General features: G+C 40.4%; 1 protein-coding gene across 2 annotated transcripts; it reads left to right on the forward strand.

Annotated features, from left to right (window-relative positions):
• Positions 1 to 1,816: 1,816 nt before the first annotated feature.
• On the forward strand, positions 1,817 to 10,455 carry msh4 (mutS homolog 4). Of its 2 annotated transcripts, XM_085768100.1 has the most exons (20): positions 1,817 to 2,106; positions 3,451 to 3,612; positions 4,247 to 4,410; positions 4,511 to 4,621; positions 4,809 to 4,924; positions 5,017 to 5,190; positions 5,290 to 5,462; positions 5,558 to 5,625; positions 5,805 to 5,879; positions 6,007 to 6,071; positions 6,163 to 6,332; positions 6,423 to 6,559; positions 6,737 to 6,840; positions 7,272 to 7,396; positions 8,088 to 8,288; positions 8,379 to 8,497; positions 8,609 to 8,737; positions 9,444 to 9,618; positions 9,705 to 9,793; positions 10,074 to 10,455. In XM_085768100.1, exons 1-20 carry the CDS (start codon positions 1,899 to 1,901, stop codon positions 10,269 to 10,271), a joined length of 2,763 nt encoding a protein of 920 aa, XP_085624226.1. In that variant the 5' UTR covers positions 1,817 to 1,898; the 3' UTR covers positions 10,272 to 10,455. The 2 variants fall into 2 exon arrangements, with proteins under 2 accessions (XP_085624226.1, XP_085624225.1); XM_085768099.1 differs by having other exon boundaries at positions 8,088 to 8,497.
• Positions 10,456 to 10,721: the final 266 nt, after the last annotated feature.

The following is a 10,721-nucleotide window of genomic DNA, read 5'->3' on the forward strand; positions in this document are numbered from 1 at the left end:
CACACACACACACACACACACACACACACACACACACAGTTGTCTGTCATATCTGTCGTAAACCTTGTAATAATACGTTGTTGTTGAGTATGGTTCACATTATTGTTGCTTCGGTTTGAGTGTGGATTAATTGTTAATGGTTTGTTGTGTAATGTGGGCTGGTCCAAAATCGCGATTCTGTTATTGATGAGTTGGGTTTTAATAACAGCTGATAAATGGCATGGATTGATGAGAAGGTGTTGCAGTAGCACACATGGTTGTCAAAATGAAATAATGTAGTGTCACGCGCTACGTGATGCGATGTCACGTGTCGATGGCTGGGGGGGGGGTCATGTATCTTTTGATAAGGCTTAATGCAGGGTCATGTTAAAATTTACTGACTCCGACAGGGGGGTCATGTAAAAAAAAAAAAAAGTCCTGTGAATCCCTCCGGTGGCACTGATGATAAATAACGAACAGTCCCTAACAATTAGAAGAGAGAAACAAACAAAAAAAAGAAAAAGGGTACATACATTGATCACGCATAGAATACAGAGTACACAAAGACTATAATCATTGATTTAACAAAAATCCATAAAGTCATTAGAAATAACATTAAAGCAGAAGTAAGTGATATATTTGTGTTAATATAAGTCTTAAATAGTTATATCTTCCGACAGCAATCACTTACATAGAGTGTTTGGTCTGAAACAGGGTCTGTCAGTCACTCTGCTCTGCTCTGAGTCGAGGAGAAAACATTTATCGTATCCTACAGTTTTTATCCAATGAGGAGAGAGAACGGCATGCAGGGCTGTGTGTGCAGCCAAGGGACGCCGTGAATGTGGTGACGTAGGGACGAGGACTGTTATGGTGCGTTCAAGGAAACTCGTATTTTTCTGACCGTGAAGTGGTACCAGTTTGATCTGGTACGAGTTCACCGGTCGGAAGTTACGAGTGGCCGTTATAGTGACTTTCACTGGTAAAACAGGTCGGAAAAACACGAGTGGGTTGCCTGGAACGCTACAAAGTCGTAAGTTGTGAGTTGAAGCTGTAATTTACGATTTCAAAAGCCTGCCTGGAACGCAGCATTAGCCAAAACGACCGGACCACTTACTTCTGCTTTAAGATTAGACATTCATCAGGCTGTCGAAATACTGCAGAAATAGATCCTTTTTTTTGTCATTTATAATTCTGAGAGACTTAAGATGAAAGTTGAATTCAAGTAGAAACACCTTAAACTTCGGTTTAGTTTTGAGAAATCTGTGTTTGTGTATAAAGAATTTACAGGAAAGAATTAAGTAATTAGTAATGAATTCAACAGACTTGTTGTTATGAGAAAAATAACAAAAATAACAAAGAACATCTTTTTTGGTGAACAGGTATGAGACACTAAGAAAGTTAGAAAAATGATTTCTCAGGTCAATCCAAAAATCATGCACAACACAACATTCGTAAATCACATGAGCGATAGATTCCTCTACATCACAGAAGACACATTTACTGTTCACATCCATAGAATGCATTACAAGGGTAAATTTTGTGTAAGATTTTGAAATGTATTTATTTGACCTTATTAAAGATGCAAAACTTATAAGGCAGTAACCATGCTTTTTTCCATTTAACATAATAAATTAACTCATCCCAGAAGAATTTCCCTCTTGGAGAACACTTCTTTTTAGCATGAAGAAAAGAGAAACATTTACTTTTTTTTTTTTTTTTTTTTGACACGAGCAGATGACGTCAGGATGACGTGGCAGGGTCGCGCGCCCACCGTTATATCCGTGGCGGCAGATTTTGTTAGCTAACTGCGGGACTATCTCGTATAGACCTTTATTTCGTTGTTATTTACATGTCCATTGAGTTTTATAGATGTACAGATGAACCGGGCAGCACACTTCTTCCTTTGACCTGCTCTTGAAATGTTCCGTAGCAGCACGGAGGAGATAACAACCGGCGGCGACACCCCGGACTGCGGTGGACCGACCTGCACCCCAACCGACAGACATGGACTGAACGAAACCACCTCGTACGCTCCTGCTTCATCTTCCTCATCTTCATCCCACCACAGTTTAGATGAAGGCAGTACGAGCTCCGGCCGGGGCCTAACACTACCCCGAGTAACCTCAGGTGACTTGATGGAGAGACTTTGTAGCTAAGCTAACATTAGCATAGAGGCTAAATGACCAGAGAGTTCTAGAAGGACTTTGATATGACGTTCTCCTAGAGGGGCGGGGCTACGCTAAATAAGGCTCTGGGCTAGAGACAGTAAAATGCCTTTACAGTAACATTTTGTAGATGTTCAATTCTTGATGCTAATGTATGCTAATTATGTCATAATTATGACTAGATGTTCACTATATAGATTTTCTTTGTACGATTATTGTCAGAGAAATAGTCACGGTATTACGATTATCAAGATTATTATGCATGAATTAATTTCACAACACTATTAATGTGTAAAATCAAATACAGTCAAAATTCTTACACTAAATATTTTACGTATCTACTATTCCGTTTATACAGCCATTATTGAATCCTCGGGGGAAGTGTTTTATCAATAACCCCTTAAACCACTCTAATATCAGCCAAGTCAATTTTGTTGAAATATTGGCCATATAGGCAATTATGGTAATGTATGCTAATTATGTCAATTATGCTAATTGACCAATATGAGAGCTAACATTTAAATTCCTATACCAATTGTATGTTACGTTAGGTAAATGGACCAGTATTTCTTACATTGACCTTAACTTTTGTGCACATCTGCCTCTGTGTTTCCAACATCATCTTTTTTGGAAAGTGATGGTATTTAAGAATCTTTACGATTAATTAATTGTGGCGTTTAATACCGTGATTAATTGTGAAAACAAGTAATTGTGACATCCCTAATTAAGACATACACTACCAGTCAAAAGCTTGGACACACCCTCTCATTCAATGGTCTTTCTACATTGTAGATTCTGGAGACATCAAAACTATGAAGGAACATATGGAGTTATGTTGTAAACACAAAATTGTTCATTAAAACCAAAGTGTTATCTGTCACCTGACCTAAACCCAACTAAGATGCTGAAGGCAAAACAGACAACAAGAGCTGAGCACCTCTAGGAACTTCTTCAAGACTGTTGGAAGATCTCTCAGGTGACGAAGCTGGTGAGAGAAGGTCAAGAGTGTGCAAAGCTGCCAACAAAGCAAAAAACATTGCTACTTCAAAGAATCTAAAATGTAAAAACATATTCTGTTTTGTTTAAAACTTTTTTGTTTACTACATTATTGAATGTGTTCCTTCATAGTTTTTATGTTTTCAGTTTGAATCTACAATGTAGAAAATAATGAAAATAAAGAAAAAACACTGTAGTGTGACCAAACTTTTGACTAGTAGTGTATATGTCAACAAACCTTCATTCTGGGCAGGGTACTGCAGTAACAATATATGAAAGACCCTCCTCTCCTCATGTTGTGTTTACATAGATCAGCTGCATCACAGCTTCTCAGTGAGGACAAATCCACCACTCCTTGCATCTACGTCAGACAGCTCCTCGCTCTGCAGCCGTGGAGGAACGCCTAGATTCAGAAGGACCCCGGGGTCTGCCGGGGCCTCTCGCACACATCCTGGACAGACACCGCTGACAGGTACATCAACCCTTGATAAATGATGTGTTGAATAAGGTATGAGCAGCTAGGGGTGGGCGATATGGCAAAAATATCATATCACGATTTTTTAAAAATGAAGTCACGATTTCGATTTCATCACGATCTTAAATCGAAAAAAGAAAAACAGACAATTTAGGCCAAAGAACCTTTCTGAATAGATTTTAATCTAAATAGTTGCAGTTTTGCCAACATGTGCAAACAACATAGTAAAAGGTAAACAACAACACTGATAAAGTGGACTCTTGCAACATAAAAGGTAGCTTTCAATAAACATGAAAGTAAAATATTAATGAAGACATTACTGTTTGTTTTATTCAACACAGTCATTTTAACAGGATTTTAAGTGTATCAAAACACTAAATAGCTGATTGAAAAGGCTCAAATAAAGTAACTGTTGTTATCTCTTTTAGCAAACTTTGCAAATGTCCTTTGTTTGCGCTTTGCAGCATAGAACTGCAATTTATAGAATGTGCCCCAGACGATCCTACGATCTCTGCACTTTGGCAGATCGTCTACACACTCTAATCCTTCACGATCTAATATCGTCATATCGCCCACCCCTATGAGCAGCTAAGGCAGAGTTTCTCATTCTGATGTCTATTTTCTCTTCTAGCAACAAGTTGCTCCTCTGCAGCCACAACCTCTGCTGCCTCTGTGATTGTAGCGGTGGTGGAAGGGCGGGGTTTGGCCAGGGGTGAGATTGGGATGGCTAGTCTGAATTTGAAATGTCCAGAGCTTGTACTCTCTCAGTTTGCAGACACTGGGACGTATGCCAAGGTAACCCACTCATTTTATTGGCTAGCAGTAATCACCCAGCACTCAAGAGAGACTCTGAAATACAGCAAACTCATGACAGTCATATATCACTCCTATGAAGGTCATAACCAAGATTCACATCTTGCTGCCACTGGAAATACTGATGCCAGATACAGCTAGTGAGAAGGGGAAAGGGACCAAGCTGTTCAGCCTCATCACAGAGAACTTCCCGGTACCAACCCAGAATAAGTGCTATCAGTGAAGTGCAACAGCCTTTCAAACAAGCATTATAAAGCAGAGAATTGTTCACTAATGCACATTACCTCACTCTCTAATTCATTCTTGGATAAAATAGCTGTAAACAATGTTAGGGTGTGTCACATCTGCTGTTATTGTGCTTCTGTCTCATTTTTTGTCAGGGTGTATCTTTCACTGCAATCCAAAGGAAGTATTTTAATGAGAGGAAAGGACTGGAGTACATTCAGCAGCTGTGTGCTCCAGAATTTGGCACCGTTCTCATGGAAGTGCAAGCAAAGTATGCCACTGAGTGCAATAATGTATAGAAATAGATATGCTGAGGCACTATACTGTTTTTTTAAAAATAATATTATATCATGATTCGTTCAGATATTATTGCCTAGCAGCTGCGGCTGCTTTGCTGAAATACCTAGAGTTCATCCAGAACTCAGTCTACGCTGCCAAGTCCCTTAAAGTGAGCTTTAAAAGGAGTGAACAGACTGCCATGATTGACTCGGCATCTGCCACTAACTTGGAGTTGGTGGTTAACAATAGAGACCACAGGTACAAAGAAAAGAAATGGCAATATGAGCACATGCATGTAGTGGTTGAGTAATAATAGAAGTATTCAGTCTGACTCTTTCTTTCCTTGCCTGTGTGCAGGAGTGAACATACTCTTTTAGGGGTACTTAACCACACGAAAACACCTGGTGGTACCAGAAGATTGCGCTCAAATATTTTGGAGCCTCTGGTTGATGTGGACACCATCAACATGCGAATGGACACCATACAAGAGCTGCTACAGGATGAAGAGCTCTTCTTTGGCCTGAAGAATGGTCAGGAACAAGGACAAACAGTTTTCACTCACACCATGAATATTGTGTAATATGATGATGAGACCGTGACAGAGTATTTCTTTTGTACCTCTTAGTCATCGGCCATTTCCTTGACATTGACCAGCTGCTCTCTGTTCTTGTCCAAATCCAAAAGCAGGAAACGGTGCGTACCGTTCTTTCATTACTCATGATCGTAGAAGATAGTTCTGTTGCAATAGACTGTGTGAAGCCATTTCATTTGTATGTGTTTTAAAATAGTGGAGCAACTAACGGTCAAATACACATGTGAAATATTTGTTTGTCTTTCTGAGCACTTTTCAGCTCTGTTTCTACTTTTCACAGGTTCAGGTTGCTGAGGCAAAGATTACACATGTCATTCAGCTGAAACACACATTGGATCTGGTGCCAAGGTTAAGGGTCTGTGTCTGTTTATATATGACATTATATCTGAGTCATCCCACATCCAGGGATTAAAATAAGAAAATGACTTCACTTTGTTACAATGTCGCTGGTCAGTTCCTTAAGTGTTATACTATATGAACAGATGGCGTTAAAGAACTGCAACACAGCTCTACTTAAAGCATACAGCACCTCACTAGAAGACACCAGGTACTGAGTCTTGTGGTCGTGACTCACATTTTAAAATGATTTTGTTCTGCCATCAGTCTCCATCCACTGTGTATATTTGTGTCTGCCCCAGGTTTGACATGATCCTAGAGCAGATCAAGACAGTGATTAATGATGACACTACCTACCTGAAGGGGAGTCTGAACATGCGCACCCAGAAGTGTTACGCCGTGCGCCCTAATGTCAACGAGTTCCTTGACATTGCCCGGAGAGCCTACACCGAGATCGTGGATGACATTGCAGGTTTTAATTCTGTCTGTTTACTAATGCCTTGTAGTGTTTGTGTAAAGTAGTCATACCTCAAGACTTATTAAATGCCAATGTGTTGCACAGGGCTTGTGAACCAAAAAGGGGACAAATACGGCTTGCCGTTGCGTACCAGCTTCAGCACAGTTCGAGGTTTCTTCATCCAGATGAAGCTGGAAGGAGCAGTTTTGCCTGAAGGGAGACTCCCCTCAGAATTCATTAAGGTATGGTCCACTGAAGATATGAATAAATAAAGCACAGACCGTCCAAAGACTGATGATGAATAATATATATATACTATATACTAAGAAAACAATATCTTATTATCAGCTCTGGATCAGTTAAGCTAAATTGCCTGCAGTAAGATAATAGACTCTTATTCACTGAATGAACTGTCTCAGGTAACCAAGCAGAAGAGCAACTATGGCTTCACCACTGCAGACCTGATGAAGATGAATGACCGCTGTGACGAGGCCCTGAGGGAGATCTTTCACATGTCCTATGTGTGAGACCACAGTCTTATGACTAACAAGTGTGCACAGTGATGACGTGGATGACACTGTACTGAAATGCAGTGGAAAAAGATTGCATTGTTCAGATGTTGTCGTCAGCTCACTAATTTCTTAATCTAAGTATAACTGTGACTAATTGACTGACTGGGTTAGTCTGATGAATTACTTTCATTAGGTCTTCTCCAAAGATGAATGTGATTTTGCAGAAGTCTTAAAATCTAGAGCCTATTTGACTACTATTATGTTGCCAAAGGAAAAAAAAACAAAAAATTATTTCAAAGACAGTCAAATCGTACAAGATAAAAAGTGTGTATACCTGTACATCTGTTTTGTTTCCATGAAGTCCACTAGATGGTGCTGTTTGGTTGCTTTAATTGTCTTCAGTGCTTTTCGCCTGTAGCATCAAACCTTTTTTTCTCTGCAGGGTGATATGTCAGTTGCTCAGTACTATCCACGAGCACATCCACTGCCTTTACAAACTCTCCGATGCCGTATCCATGCTGGACATGTTGCTATCGCTTGCAAATGCATGCACACTCTCAGACTATGGTGAGTATGAAGCTCCACTGTCAAACGGGTGATGTGCTGTCTGCATCCAGCCAGTGTCACACATGACAACCAGAGAGAGCTCTGCTCAGCTGGCAGCTCTACTGGCCTCAGTTTTTTTTTTTTTTTTTTTTTAATGTGTGGATCGTGGGCAGCATCAGCCACGTGGGTGGTGAGCACTGGGCCCTCAGCTGTCTGAAAGCGTCTCTCTATAGACACGTGCTGACTGCTTGCCCCCTTCTATCCCAGCCAGCTTGTACTCAGATTACCCTTGTTACATAAGTGTGCACTGGTGCGCTGCATTTACAGAGACAACTCTCTCTAGCAGAGGAGCCAGCTGCCATTAAACACTGCCCACTCCTCTTTCAGAGACCAGTTTGTATTATATTGTGACTCTGCCTCTCTGTTAACCAACCAGCAATTTATTATATAAGAATTGAATTACATACTGCAGATGAAATCAGACTATATTTAGGATATGTAACGTACACAACTATGATATAGCTACAGATGTCACAAAATATCAAAATACAATTTCATAGTTGCAGGTTGAATTGAATTGAATGCAGCTATAGTTTAGTGTTTATTTTTGTTCATCCCATGCAAATCCACGAACGTGTCATTAGATAAACAACGCACTAACAAATCAAGGTATTTTTGATTGTTGTTGCTTTTTTTCTGCTGTGTCTGCCAGTGCGTCCAGAGTTCACAGACACACTGGCAATCAAGCAGGGTCGTCACCCCATTCTGGAGCGAATAGCTGGACAGCAGCCTGTATCGAACAATAGCTACATCTCCGAGGGCAGCAACTTTGTCATCATCACTGGACCCAACATGAGTGGCAAGTCCACCTACCTCAAACAGGTGGCGCTGTGTCAGGTCATGGCTCAGATCGGTCAGCAGCAAACCTCTAAACATCACGTAACAGTGCTATGCATCGATTTGACTTTATTTCTGAGTAAAGCTGCCTGCGTCATTCTTCCAGGTTCTTTCGTCCCTGCCGAGTACGCCTCTGTCCGTGTTGCTGATCAGATTTTCACCAGAATCGGTGTGGATGATGATTTTGAAACTAACTGTTCTACATTCATGTTGGAAATGAAGGAGGTATGTGTCTTGGGATTTTTTTTTGTTTCTCTCACTTGCACAAGTTCTTTAATTGCACTTACCATGGATAAAACATTAAACTATCATTGACTGTACCCTTCTTCCCCATAGATCGCTTACATAATCCACAATGTAAGTGACAGGTCCCTGATCATCATCGATGAGTTGGGGCGCGGTACCAGTGCTGAAGAGGGCATTGGCATCTGTCACACAGTTTGCGAGTTCCTCCTAAGCCTTAAGGTAGAGTAGAACTGCCTAAATCTAGATCTTACACTAACGAACTTGAACTTCATTATGTAAATGAATGATGCCTCAGGGCAAATTTGACAGCTGTGGCTTTCAGTATGAACTGTTCTTAAAAAGATGTCAGCAATTAGGTGGCAACCACCCCACTCGCTTTCTGTTTATTAACTGATTCACTCTAATAGAGATTTAATACTGTTGCTAAGATGAACAGGGTTATGCTTAAGGCTAGAACTATATTTTTTTTATTCTTATGTAGTTACTTTATTCACTCTGCAAAGTGCTGTTTTTAAACATCTGTCTTGTATGGAGGAATTTTTTAGAGGTGTATGTTAGGATTAAGGAGTGGGTGAATGCTTTATGTCAGTGTCAGTAACCTATCATTGAACACTATGTGTTCTTTCGTATGTTTTATGTTACTGTCAGAGGTTACTAGGGATGTACACCTGCAGGCCTCATGGGAAATATTTGTTTAATTGGAAACGCTAACAAATGGATGCATGCCAGTGTAGTACTGTGCTGCCACTCCTCTGTAAAAACTGGATAAGTCAGATTCCTGCAATCTGTAATAATCATGTAACGTATTGCGTGATGTGATACACATCTTAGGTCAACAGATAAGTGGTAAAATAAATACAGCAGTAATGCATGCTGTCCCGTCATTTAATCTTCAAGGTGTGTGCTGTATCTCGGCCGTTTGCAGGCGTTCACCCTCTTTGCCACTCACTTTCTTGAGCTGTGCCAGCTGGAGTCCCTTTACCCGAATGTGGAGAACCAGCACATGGAGGTTCAGCACACACGCAGTGGTGACACTGGTGCTGAGAGCGTGGTGTATACATACTTGCTGAGTCGAGGATGCTCTGAGGAAAGGCACTATGGTAAAAATGTAGCGAAATCAAAGTACAACTGTGATGAAGCTGTTAATGAAAAAAAAATGATGCAAAGCTTCTTTTTACTCTTCTAGGTCTGAGGGCAGCAGAAATGACTGTCCTTCCTGCGAGAATAATTCAAGAGGCAAAGATAATTGCCTCCAGTGTTAGCCAGCAGCTCTTGGTAGGGTTCATGAAGATGCAGATTTTGCCTTTTTGTTGTCTTTGGTGACTCAGCTCGTTCTGTGTACCTTTGCACTGTATTACATTGTCTAACAATATGAAAACCTTTAATATACAAGAAATATTTGTAATATCAGACCCAGAGGGAGTCAATGTTATGCCGAGGCCTTTGGTGAAAGATAGTACAAATGTTTTTCTCTTCCACAAATAATCACGATCTATATCAGATGTGCTTGATATTAAAAAAACAAGCTTTGGAGTGAGTTTTATTTTTCTTGCAGGCTAAACATCACAGTGATCCGGAGACACAGAGACAGAGACCTGTGTACCACCTGGCCACTCGCCTCCTGCAGGCAGCCAGGAACTCCAGGCTGGACCCCGACAGCCTGCGGATGTATCTGAAAGGCCTGAGGAAGCAGTATGAGGCAGAGATGCAGGCAGCAGGGCAGCCAGCGTCCATGGACACAGAGGAGGAGTGACTGACTCAGCCTCACAGCGGGGAGGGGCAGCGAAACACTTACATTTGATTAAAGAGGGGTGTCTGATGACCATTACTGTGCACATTTTGTTTATACACATTGGTTCGATTTCACAGTAAATTGATTTCTTTAAAACACAGTGTCCCGTGTTTTGTTTGTTTTTGCATCTTTATATATATATATAGCTTTATTTTACAGACTCCAAGTCCAATAATTGACATAAACAAAGAAACATAGACAAACAATATAGACAGCACACAGTCTGTCCACACACAAGCTAAAAAATTAAAAGTAATATTACACCACATGTTTATTTTATTTTAGAAATGAAATGTCAATGGCACCACGGTATACTGAACTGATAAAGAAATAGGGTACTGATACCATAGAGGATTTAAAAAAAATAAAATAAAAGAGAAGTGCAATTACATCAGTAAATACCACAAATAT

Source organism: Trachurus japonicus, chromosome 22 (assembly GCF_045865225.1).
Source record: "Trachurus japonicus isolate A0001 chromosome 22, Traja_1.0".
In the NCBI taxonomy this organism is placed as follows: domain Eukaryota; kingdom Metazoa; phylum Chordata; class Actinopteri; order Carangiformes; family Carangidae; genus Trachurus; species Trachurus japonicus.

Bases quoted from the DNA above. Each gene is read 5' to 3' on its own strand.
- msh4 (XM_085768099.1), top strand. From the start codon at position 1,899: ATGTTCCGTAGCAGCACGGAGGAGATAACAACCGGCGGCGACACCCCG. The intron at 5,463-5,557 runs GTCAGGAACAAG...TGTACCTCTTAG, and splicing joins CTTCTTTGGCCTGAAGAATG to TCATCGGCCATTTCCTTGAC. The intron at 7,397-8,087 runs GTGAGTATGAAG...TGTGTCTGCCAG, and splicing joins ATGCACACTCTCAGACTATG to TGCGTCCAGAGTTCACAGAC.